The sequence below is a fragment of the Manacus vitellinus genome, unplaced genomic scaffold (genome assembly GCF_001715985.3).
Source record: "Manacus vitellinus isolate BGI_N305 unplaced genomic scaffold, ASM171598v3 scaffold_17_pilon, whole genome shotgun sequence".
In the NCBI taxonomy this organism is placed as follows: domain Eukaryota; kingdom Metazoa; phylum Chordata; class Aves; order Passeriformes; family Pipridae; genus Manacus; species Manacus vitellinus.
In genome coordinates, this window is record NW_021939256.1 from 3,308,917 (window position 1) to 3,321,801 (window position 12,885).

The 12,885-nt window shown below is 37.4% G+C and overlaps 1 protein-coding gene across 1 annotated transcript in view; it reads left to right on the forward strand.

The window, feature by feature from the left end:
• Positions 1-635: 635 nt before the first annotated feature.
• Positions 636-12,885, forward strand: part of LOC103756797 (dynein heavy chain 5, axonemal) — a 153,905-nt gene continuing 141,655 nt past the window's right edge. The window contains exons 1-7 of the mRNA XM_025894875.2: positions 636-798; positions 3,644-3,744; positions 5,227-5,415; positions 5,516-5,590; positions 7,950-8,036; positions 9,436-9,507; positions 11,979-12,080. Coding sequence (XP_025750660.2) covers positions 636-798; positions 3,644-3,744; positions 5,227-5,415; positions 5,516-5,590; positions 7,950-8,036; positions 9,436-9,507; positions 11,979-12,080 — 789 coding nt within the window. The remainder of the gene's footprint in view (positions 799-3,643; positions 3,745-5,226; positions 5,416-5,515; positions 5,591-7,949; positions 8,037-9,435; positions 9,508-11,978; positions 12,081-12,885) is intronic.

Sequence of the window (12,885 nt, forward strand, 5' to 3'; positions counted from 1 at the left end):
GGCCTCCCCTAGCTCAGGGAAGCTGCCTGCTTAGGATTTAATTTATATGTAAGAAAAAAATATGGTGCTTTTTAAAAGACAAGTAGTTATGAAATTAGCACTGGATTGTTGGATCCAGTGGGAAATTTGGACGTCACGAGGTGCCTCCTGGGGACTGGGTTGTTAGCTGGGTTTGTGTAGGGGTTGCCATAGCAGCTGCCGGCAACGCCAAGTGCCCAGGCAGACCGCAGGCTTTAAAACCTGCTTGACACTAATCAAGTGCCTCAGTCGACACTCTGTGCCGAGCACTTCGCAGCCAGACCTGCAGCTGCCGTCTAAGAAGAAGCTTAACCTGTCGCCCCAACACGTGAGTTCCCACCTGCAGCAGCTTAATTGGAGGGAAATTATAGTTATGCAATTAGAAATAAAGTTTTGGTGACAGGCAACCTTAGAGGAGCGTTTATCATTTTGAAATCTGCTTAGATCTTCTCTTTTTAAATCAGTGACCACAAGTAGAGAATTGTTTTTTCCCTTCCTCGCTAGTCTGATACTGATGCTGTAACAGGGATAAAAATACTGAAGGTGTGGTTAATAGGATATTACATTGTCCAGTCATTTTTTGTTGATTTTAGGTTGATTTTTGTGTGGCGGTGCAGATGGAGGAGACTGTGGGAGGTGAGACCGAGTTAGGGGAAAGAGTCGAGCCTAGTTCCTCTCCTGGTCACTCTGCACAGCAGGAATCAGAACAACTGAGAGGAATGCAGCTTTCTTCCAAACCTCATATTGATCTCTGTCCACCTCTCATTGCTATAAAAAAAGGTAAGGGAGAAAATAATAAGTACTTCATGTTGGCTTTGTATGGAAAAGAAATCCAGGAACAAAATGAAAAACCAATTATTAAATAGCTGAGTGGGTATGTACTGTTCTGAATGTGCCAGTGTAGGGACTGCAATGTGCAGATTGCAGCTTCATAAATAAATAAATATGTACATGTAAATAAACAAATGGGTCTATGCTTTTGACATTCTCCTGTTGGGAAATTTTTATTGTGCCTCTTGAAGTGGATTAAACACTGTGCTGAAATAAATATAAAAATTAATAAACAATGCATCGGACAGTCTTAACACCATAACCGATTCTCTAAGAAGTCTGCAAAGATGCTTGATGAAGCAATTCTTTGTATACACTTACATACACTTGCATCAGTATGGAGCACCTCAGACCAGCTCTGCTGCCCAAAGGTAGACTCTCAGCCTGGCATTCCAGGATGGCTACAAGACAATGATGTGGCTGTTTCTTATCTCATTACCAGGGGAAACTATGCTCCCGTACTGGGAGTTGTTCTGCCTCTGGCATTCCTGCTTCCAGCCATCTTAACACCTCCTTCACTTGGGCCCTTTTGTTCTTCATGCCAGATCATTCCTAGTTTACAAATTACTGTTGCTGAGAGGTTAAAATTTAAATTTCCCCTTCACTCCTGTAAGATCCTCCAATAGAAGCTGTTGAAGTGTGGACTGGCTGAGCAAAAAGTGAGGTGGATTGAAAACTGATTGAACGGACAAGCTCAGAGGGTGGTGATCAGCAGCACAAAGTCCAGCGGGAGCCCAGAAGGTAGTGGTGAACCCCAGGGGTCAGTACGGGTCCAGTCCTGTTCAACATTTTCATTAATGATCTGGATGATGGGGCAGAGGGTAACCTCAGCAAGGGTAGTGATGGCACATAAATGGGAGGGATGGCTGATACACCTGAGGGTTGTGCTGCCCTCCAGAGGGACCTCCAGAGGGACCTCCAGAGGCTGAAGAGAAGGGCTAACAGGAACCTCAGGCAGTTCAACAAGAGGAAGTGAAAATTCCTGCACCTGGGGGTGAACAAGCCCATGCAACATTACAAGTTGAGGGCTGAACACCTGGAGAAGAGATTGACAGGAAAGAACCTGAGGGTCCTTGTGGACACCCAAGTTGAACGTGAGCTGGCAATGGGGCCTTGTGGCAAAGAAGGCTGATAATGCCATGGGCTGAATGAGGAGTATTACCACCAGGTTAAAGGGGGTAATCCATTCTCTCCACTCAGCAATGGTAAGGCCTCACCTGGAGTACAGTGTCCAGTTTTAGGCTCCCCAGTACAAGAGAGACATGGATATACTGGAGAGAGTCCAGTGAAGGCCATGAAGATGATGAAGGCACTGGAGCACCTCTTCAGTGACAAAAGGCTGATGGAGCTGGATCTGAGGGGTATCTTTTCTATGCATATAAATACCTGAAAGGAGGGTGTAAGGAAGAGGGAGTCGAGCTCTCTGCAGTGGTGTCCAGTGACAGCATCAGAGGCAGTGGCATAAACTGAAACACAGGAGGTTCTCTCTGAGCATCATGAAACACGTTTGCATTGTGAGGGTGACCGAGTACTGGCACAGGTTGCCCAGGGAGGTTAGGGGGTCTCCATCCTTGGAGATATTCACAAGTCATATGGAAATGGTCCTGGGCAACTGGCTGTAAGTAAGCCTGCTTGAGCAGGGGAGACTGGACTAGACTTCTAGGAATCCCTTCCAATTTCAACCATCCTGTGATTCTGTGAATAATACATTATAATCAGGGGAAAGGAGATACAATCTGTAAGAAAATTTATAAGGAAATCAGAATTTCAGTTTTATCATATATTTAGAACAGATTAAACAGTAATTCATGAAAGTTTAGTGAGCTGCTCCTTAGCATTACTGGATGCTCTACTGATGATCCTATTTGCTGCTAATGATGGGACATAAATATTATATTTGGAGAAATAAAATGGACTGAAAGCAAGATGTAGAAATTACAAATAGCATTGTTCAGTGCTTTCAAATAATCATCTTTTTGAAGCTAATTAAAACAGTATTTCTGTTAAAGAGAGATAAAGCAATATTTAGGAATGCTTTGTAATTAAAATTTTAAAAAGAGAAATGGCAGCTGACTGGAGATAAGTTATTGTACTTAGTATTAGGAAAACATAAATACTCTTATTTGTTCCTCAAATTACTTAAAATATTCAAATCCTAATTTATAGAAAAAAAAACCAAAAGCATGCAATAATTTTTTTATTAAATAAGTTAAAGGACTTCCAAAGCTCTTAAGGAGACTCAAACAATTAGCAGAACATAATTACACGCACTAAGATAGCTTCATGCCCTAAAAATATGTGTCCTGTTTTTATTGCAAATATCATCAATCTTTATTCTTCAGGTATAGCATGAGCTCAAGTTGTCTTGCAAGTCTCTGCAAGTAGCAAGTTTGTCAGAAATACGAGACTGACAATGAGAATTTATAGAAAGAAGTAACAGAAAAGGAGTGACAATAGCAGGTGTGAAAAGTGAGAGTATTTCAGAGTCTCTATTTTTTCCAGAACTGATTTCTTCAAGCTAGTACCTTATACTGTTTTTTCTTACGTCTTTTGCTATCTGTTGGCACTGTTTGAAATTCAACTTGAGATTTAGGTCATCATATGACATCTTTTCTCCCTAATGGCTTCTAAGGGTTTCTGCTGAGGCATGTTTTCTAATGTTCCTTTCTTGTCTCGTTTCCCCACACTAGAAGAGATTAGCCAGCAGATATGAAGACACAACACTGCAGATCTTGTAAATGCATTTGTTATGCATATACCTGAATAATTAGTACTTGCCATTTTTTTTAACTAGACAAAGAAAGTAAGTACCACAGACGTGGAGGGAACCTGAATACAAGGAGCACTGAGCTAGGATCTACTGGCGCAGAATCATCTTTGACTGCTGTTCTTCCGGCAAGTGTTTTAATTCTAAAATAGGTGGTGACTCAGGTACCTTTTGTCTGCTGAATTTTCTTCTTTACAGATTTTTCTTGAAGTCTTCACTGACAAAAGCTTGGTCTAATACTTAAGTGTGTTGGGTTCCTTCGGTCTCTGTTAATTGCAAGAAAAAAAGAACAGTGAACCACTAAAAAGTGTCTACGGTGTTAGGCCGCTGAATTTCTGTGCCACGATGTCTGTCACTGGAATTTTGGTTTCTTTGATGTATTTTTTTCTATCATCCACTGATATAGCCATTTCTTTGCCATGATGAAAGTTAATATTTTTTAAGAATACTTGAATAAGGTCATATTGCATATGCAAAGAAGGCGTATGCAAAATAAGAGTTCCAGCTGTTGACAGGGAAATCAGAGGTGATAAAAGACTGACATAGATGAGTTGGGACTAACATGGTGAATCAGAAAAGATGTAGCTTTTAGAGACACCAGAAGGGTACTGAGCAACAACTACAGGTATTCAGGTGTTCTTTGTATCTCCGGGTCTCAAAGAAATGCAGGTAGAGACGAGTAGTGAAACACATCCATTCAGAATCTGGGGTAAGGCTAAATGGTAGGAGGCACAGGTGGACATTGGACACCATTTTGTTTTTTTAATCCAAGAATAGTATTAATCATTACAATTCCTAGTTCAGAGTACTGGTAAGGTGACAATTTATCTTTGTTTTTCTTCAGTGAAAATTGTGAGGTACAGACACACTTTAGGCATCTCCAGACCCCAGATACTCATGTCAGTGGGAGCTGTGTGTAGCAGGAAATGATCAGTGTGGTGACTTTTTTACCCAAATCTTTAGTTTTTCATATAGCCTCTGAAGATTTTCTGTTGACTTCAAAATGTTACTCACTATGTCTATTTTCAGTATTGTTTACACTGATGTGAAGGTTTTGAAAAATCCTTTTTCTACATTAATTTCCTTCTTTATCATTGTGCTGCTACCTTTATATGACCTGCACATTCATCATCAATCTTATATTTGTTTATGTGGTGACTGATTTTATAGTGTATTTTTTTTTATTTATTTCCTTTAGGGCAACAACTTGATATTATATATTAAAATGCTGGCAGTATATAGATCTGGTACCAAATCTGGAATATGGACATAGAACAGTTTGGAAGCTGGATTCACAAAGCTGAGATTTGAATTAGAGCCTTAATAGTGCTAGATTTGTATTGTGACCTTAGCCTGGATCCACGTCTGGTTCTGAGGTCCTGATCTGAAGTTTCAGATCTGCAGTTTCCATAGTAGCAGCTTTATAGTGAGAAGTAATTTTGGCCTAACAGGTTAATTATCAATGTTCTTTTCCCTATGCATTCCTTAGATGTAATTTTTTATGTTCGTGCTTGAAGTAGTTTATGAAACCAGCTTAAAGATCAACAATATAAAATACAATCCTTAACTGAGGAAAAATGCTCTCTCTATAACACACTTTTATTTTCTAGACAACTGTTAAGAAAAGCATAGTACTTTCCAGTGAAAGTAGAAAAGAACTAGCCAAGCAAGCCGAAGTAACTAAAGAAGAGAGAAGAGCTCAGATAGATGGAAGACACAAGTATTTGATATCAAGATTAGCAGATGGTATAGACTTGAGTGAGCAGCAAGTGGAGGAAGCTATTATTTCTGATGACAAGGTAAATATGAATTAAATTCTTATTGCTAAAAATGTTTCCAAAATTTTTAGTCTTTTGAAACTACTTCACAATTAACTACAATTTTATCTTTTTTTTTTAGTTTCAACTTATAGAACAATTCTTTGTCCCTAGTGGACTTAAAAAGTTGCTCTTCTTTTACCAAGATATATTGCAGGTAGGTTTCCATTATTACTTCTGCAAAGGCAAAGTTGCATTTTTTAAAAAAATAAATCACTTGACTGTTACAAAATTCAGAAAATCTTAACAGATTTTTTTTTTTTGCTATGCATGCCAATATGGAAAGAACTTGGATCTCATTGTTTAGATGAGATCCATTGTTTAGATCCATCTTGGCTTACATGGAAATGGGAGGATGCCCTGTTCTGTGACATAATTTGATACTGTTCTTGTTTTCACAAAAGAAAACTTAAAAACAGCCAAGTAGAGTAAAAATCCAGACTTCAAAAGTGATAAAGGTAATTGAGACAGTGTTCACAGTATTCAGAGTTTAAAAATACTAGATTAGCTAGCATAAGTATTATAGGAATGGGAGAGCTGTCTATGTAAGAACTATTTCATCTTCTTTTGGTTTGAAATACACCAGTTCTACAATGGACAAAGCAGTTATTCAAGACAGTGAAAAATGATGCAATTTCTTTCTAAATTAAGGTGGCTTCATATTCAGGTCTGTCCCATTCTGCAGAAAATAATCTTAAGCTTGGACAACTAAGACGAGAAATAAGGCAGTTGTGGTCCCCAAGCTGTATTTTTCTCCTCTTAAGTTTTGAGAAGCAGTAGCCTCTGCATAAAGAGCAAAATAATTTGTTCAGCTTCCACTGAATGTGTGATATCAGAAGGTGCCAAGTGACCTTGACAATTGTCTAACACAACTGTTGTGGGCTTTCAGAACTTCAGAAGTCCTTCATCAGTCCTTTCAGATTATGCCATCGAGGAGCCATGATAGGGAAGAGCTAACTCACCATGTGGTGGTATTTTAGGCTAGTTGAGGAGGAAATCTGATTAATATGCTTGATCATCAGCTAAATGCAAGAATGAATTACAGAATCATTATTACCTAGATAAATTAAAAGAACTTCTGAGTGTTACTGGAATTGCTTAGAGACTTTGCAAAGCACAGAATGAGCTCAGCTGTCAAAACAGTTGAATCAGCTTTTCATTTCACTGGGATGTGCATGCATGTTTCCAGGATAAATGTGTTGTTCTCTGACTTAAATCAAGATGAAACTAAAAATCTTGGCATTCCCTTAACTGACAAGTCAGAAATAAATGTCCAGCCTGGATTAAATGAAACATTTCATTGCTACATTTAATTTTGTTTTATTTTGACCTTTTTACTCATTAAAAAATTATTTAATGAGAATTCTGTTTCAGAAGCAGCATAGCATATAAATAAATGTTTCTGATAGAAAGTATGAATGCCATCTCTAGCATCTTCCACCACATTCTGATGAGTGAAGAGAGCTCATTAATTTGACTGTTCAGTCAACAGTTTTATTTCAAACATATTGGAGAATTGGAGATTACTCAAGGGCAGTATTATACATGCTTACCCTGTTCTTATCCATTTTTGGCCATTCTTGGAGACAAAATATGGGCCAGGGCAGACCATTGGCCTGACAAGTAGGCATGTTTGTACCAAGATTTATCAAAGCACCTTTCTTTGCTGCTTCTCATCTCTCTTTTTTCACCAGCTTAGGTGCATGATGTTCACTTGAAACTGTGCATAAGGTTCAGCAAATGCTGATTTGGGGTGGAAGTGGGGAACCACCACTGTATATCATCCATCACACATTTAGTCTAGCAGGAGCTGAACACTTGACTTTTTTGGAATAAGGCTCTCTTCGACTTTAAAGAGAAATATACCTGCAGACATATTCCACATAACTTTCTATCACATTCTTCTAGGTTTCAACAGATTTTTTACCAAAATGCATGACACAAAGTTAGAGGGAAGCAGGTCTTTATTAGGCTTAGACTTTTTTCTTGCTTCGAAGAGAAGAGGTTGTAGATGCAGCTCAATGGAGAGAGACCAGTGGCAGCAAGGTTTCTCAGAGAGAAAGTTTTCCAGTGATGTATGGTTAAAGAAATGGGCAGAAAGCTAAGTTTCTTTGCATTGTTGGCAGGATCTAGCTGACAGTATTGCTTGTGAATCCCTCTCACAAGTACATTATGGCACTGCAGACCAGGCACATGGCTCTTTCTGCAAAATAACCAGTTGGTTTTCACAGAGGAAATTTCTCTAGGCAACACTTCAGATTTAATTTTATTATATTTTCTGAGACTTTTCTCCCTTCTTATTTGATTTTTTTTTTCCTGAAAGAATGGGGCTATGAAACTGTTTATGGGGGACTGGGAGATTCATGCAAAGCTTATTCTTCAGAGAAAGCCAACCTTGTGATTTCTATCTGGGAGTTACTAAGTGAATCAGAATGAGCTTCATTATATTCAAATGGATAAAGTATTTGTATTATAGAATTTTTATTTTATTAACCTCTTATTTATAATTTTGCTAGCAAAAGTCAAATGCATCATTGAGTTCAGATGCGTCAACGAACAGTTTGCCTCAGAAGAAGTTGTTTATTACCATGGGTTCCACTGAGGTATGGTTGAAAAAATTGATTAGATGACATTTAAAAAGAGAAATATTGAAAAAGTGTAACAGTTGTGTGGTGTTATACAATTTTTTTGTAATTCTTGGATAGATATTTAAGGATATAGTCTCTCTTCTCATAATGCAGGATCTCCCAACATTTCTTGAGCTGAAGTTGGCACTCACCAGTAAAGAAGTAGTGATATGACTATCTGAGAGGAGGGCAGGTCAAATAAACCCTGGTTAAAAAATCACAGATCGTAACTTTTTTTAACGATTGCATGTCAAGTATTTTCCAGTGCTTGTGCACTTCTAGTTTAAAAGTACAGTTCTTCAGTGGTTTTATATGTCCTTGCATATAATAATTATTCCAAAAATACCTGAGTAAATCCTTTATACCATTCAAATTCTTATAACAACCTCCTCACTGTAATGTCTAAGCATTATTCAACAGCATATTCAGAGTAGCCATTAAGACTTCTGACTAATTTTTTTCTTTCCATCTCTTTTGGGGGAAATTGGGTATTCCATATACAATTTTCTTTGAATAAGGCATAGTGATGTTTTGGTTTTTTGTTTTATTTTTTTTTGTTGGTCCCAAGGAGCTTATGTTAGCATTGTAATGTTTGAAAAGATATAGCTGAAGAATTCTCTCTTGCTTTTAGGGAAAAGTAACGTTCATTCCTCTGCCAGTTGGACCAACTGGAATGGCTTTTCAGATTCATTACAGTTGAGTTATTATTAGGTCTAATAGATTAAAAATAAGCATCGTTCAAGTACTGATTTGGAACTTCTATATTACTTCAGTCCATCAAAACAATGAAAATACATGTTAAAAGGTATTTGGATGGAACTTTTTAGCAAGTTTCCCTTTTTTTAAGTTCCCTTTTTAAAAAATTAAATAAATCTGTTGTCTAAGTATTTATGAAAAGAACTTTAGATGTTTGAAAGCTGAGGATATCTGTGGGTTTTTTCAGTAAATTTATGATGGCAGATTCAGAAAGAGATTAGACAGTATCATGGATAGGTCCATAAATGGATTCTAAAATGATTAGACAGGAATATGTCATGTAACAGCTCTCATACAACAGTTGCAGGTTGTCAGGGAATACAAGAAGGATGGACTCTGGGAAACAGCCTAACTCACAAACTCTCCCTGAACTGCATTTTCTTAGTACAGGTCTGTCCAGAAGGGCATTTTTTATGTTAGAGAGAGAAAACCCAGTATTTTATTTGAAAGGGGCAGATTTAAAACATCCTGCAAGCAGTTCACTGTTTGAGTAATTAATATTTTACAATTAATTAATATTTTACGATTTTGTTTTCAGCACATCTTTAAGCTTCAACTAAATTACTTTTACTGTATTCATGTATCCTTTTTAACTGTATGCATTTTGTTCTTTTTACAGAACTTTACAGGAACTTGTGCATTTTTCCTAAGGACATCAGATGAAGTTATAACTGCATCAAATGTCTCTCAGGTCAGTCCAAAATCATGCACTGTTTACAGTATACTTAATATTTTCTCAGACCTTTTTTCTCTCAACTGGAGTTAGAAGTAGGGAATGCTTTCATGAAAATGTCTAGTTCTATGTTTAACAGAAGTTCTTTTTCATGTGAATAAGTATCTGTGATAAAGTAAAATTCTAATGATTTATAAATTAGTGCAATATTATTAAAAACAAGATTTTAATAAAAATTCATCATTAATTATTAATTAAAATATAAATTTTAATGGAAATAGGGAGTAAAGACCTAAACCAGGAGATTTTATTTTAAGTAATGAGCCTAAATTATGGAAATGCTGCACTTAAACTGTATCTTTTAGACTTTTAAAATAAAGATGATACTTGAAAGTAACTAATGGAAGGTTTTTCAACCCTTTATAGCTTCTTTTGTATAAGAAATATGCTGTAACAACCTTTTCTTATTTTGAGAGATACTCATGTAGTTGGGAAATATTTGCAGAAGATCATCCAGATACTAACACCTAAGAATAGACATTAAAGAAATAATGGTTGTCCAAACACTTCAGTTGCCTGCCTTGGTGCCTTCTCTCTGCAGTTCTCTTGTGATCACCCTCTTTTGACAAGGACTGTCATGCATCGTCATCAAACTTCATTCATTATTTGAGGGAATATTTTTAGGTTCTATAGAAGGTAAAACAAATTTTGGTTTATCCCAGAGAGCTGTGTAGGAGCAGTTGGAAGGAGAGCCTGGGAACCCCCTAGAAATACATTTTTCTGCTATTTCTCAAGAATAGTTGAATCTTCAGCATCCATTGGAAAGAAATGGATTAGCTAGTATAACACCCTTGTCATAGAGATTCAGAAGTCTTAATTTTCCCCATCTCCCCTTCCCTGCAACAAGTGTAAACATTGTCATATGGGAGAAATTAGCATTGTCAAAAGCATCTGACGGGGAAAAATAGAGGTCAGTTAATTTCTGCATTGCTCTTCTGTTACTTCCTTCTGCTATTTTCTTAACCCACCCTCTTGCAGGAGGAAGTAGTTTAGGAGACCTTTCTTGTGGGCATTGCCTCCCAGGGAACATGTTCAGACATGCAAAGAAACCTGGTTTTCCTCATAAGCACTTCTCAAGCAGAATGATGCCTGGATTGTCATCTGTAATTCCTCCACTTTATGGGAAAAAGCTTTCTAACCTCTACTATAATCCCACTACTCTAGTGGGATTATAATACTGTAATATTGTTAGGACATAGTATTTCACCCATACATAGCAACTAAATGTCTTAAATGCAGTTCTTTTGCATGCCAGTGGAGAACTTGGAAGAAAAAACTAGTGAAATTAATGACCAAGATGGCCAAGAGTGTAAAAGCCTCTACAAAAAAATCATTTGTAGAGGCTTTTCTAAAACACTCTGGAATCGCTGTCTTTGCACAGGTCAAAGTTGGGAGTAGAAGCTTCCAGGGCAGAACTTAGTACACTTTTCCTCATATCAATGAAGCAATTATGATGAAGGTAAAATCAGTGTATGTTTGTGCAGTTCAGAAGTTCTAAATGAGGCTCCCTCTCTGATAAAGAGGCATATCCAGAGCCAAAGTGGCTAGTCAGTAGGGGTAGTAGAAAGCACACAGCCCATGTTCAGGATGTATACATCGGTGTGCAAAATGCTGGTAACAGAAAAGCCAATGAAGCCATAAGTGGATAGTGTTGGGAAAAGATGCAGTCTCTCGCTTCTTCTAATTTATGCTTTGTGTTCTGCAATAAAACTCCACCCATCAGTATTGTCTTTCCCCAGCTTCAGCAATTTACTGCTTCTTGCTTCACATTAACTAGACCAAGATAGGATAGAATAAAATAGAATATTTCAGTTGGAAGGGACCTACAATGACCATCTAGTCCAACCGCCTGACCACTTCAGGGCTGACCAAAAGTTAAAGCATATTGTTAATGGCATTGTCCAAATGCATCTTAAACTCAGATAGGCTTGGGACATTGCCTGCCTCTCTAGGAAGCCTGTTCCACTGTTTGCCCTCTCAGTAAAGGAGTACTTCCTAAGCATAAGCTTATTAACAATGAACTTGAGAGAACTGTGCAACCAAGAGAGGCATTTCTTGCCCGATACATTTTTTTGTCCTTTTTTAGGCATTTGTGATAGATGGAAGCTGTTCCTGTAAATGAGAAAAATAGACATATAGTTCTGTTAAAATTAATAAATGCACTGATGTTATATGTTTAATTTTAATTCTTTGCTGGAGTGTTGCTACAGTTTGGGACTGACTTTTCTGGTGACTCAAGAGCAAGTGTTGGAATTTGGTTGGATTTTATTTTCTGTCTAATTCAAATTTGGTAGCTGGGGGGCAATATCCTCATGGAACCTACATAGTTATGGACTGCCATATGTCTGCCATGTATCTGCATTTCACTCAAATAGTGTAATGCTGCAGAAGTTTATATGCACTCTGCTAATTTTTGTTTCTTCCTGAAGGAGGTGAATTTTGGTATGTTTGATTGTCCTAATGGAAATACCCTCCAGGGCCTGGAATTTTTCTTGTCCCAGATCATGATACCAGCACTTAAATCCCAACAGGTAATCAAAAAACTAGTATTTTCTTTTTTTTTTTTTCTCAAGAATATGTGGAATTAAGGCATGTGGCTGCTGCAGTTCTGTTTGTGCATTAGTTGGACATAGAATAGAGGATACAAGAAGACACAAGTCTAATACAGACCTTTTGGGGAGTTATGCAATTTGTATAAAAGTGTTTGAAATTCATGTAGTTATTGTTTATTTTCAAGCAATAGCACCAACTGTAATTATTATGTTAAAGGAGAGCATAACATAACAATCATACTAAGGTAAAACTGTGATGACTTCATTAAAACTAGACTGAAAGAAGTGTCAAGTCCTTCTGGCAGCACAAGGGATCAATCCATGACTTTATTGTAGACTGTGGACAGCAAGCACTGTATTGCAGCCAGAATATCCAGCTTCTTTGCATTGTCCTTATCCTGTGGCACTCACAAAGCATCACAGTTGGTTAAGTTTCCTCTGGAAGTACACGTTCAGAGGTGGGAAATAAAATGAAGCTCAGTGTCTGTTGAGAATGATGATGTTTTATGCTGTTACTGTATGCCATCATTTTCTCGCACCCAGGAGCAGGAAAAGAGATTAGAATCTGTTTTCTCTGTTCGGAAGGAGAAAAATCAAGCTAAAAAATGCAATTTGGTATGAAGTCAGTGAGAGCACGGAGACATTTTTATTTCTTAGAACCTTTTGCTAGTTTGTCTCTTCTTGTCTAATAGAATAATTAAATCAAGGCACACTATAAAGATGAGCGTCTTTTAAATGGCATGATGATAAATCTTTATATACTGCCATGAATAAGAAGTACCTT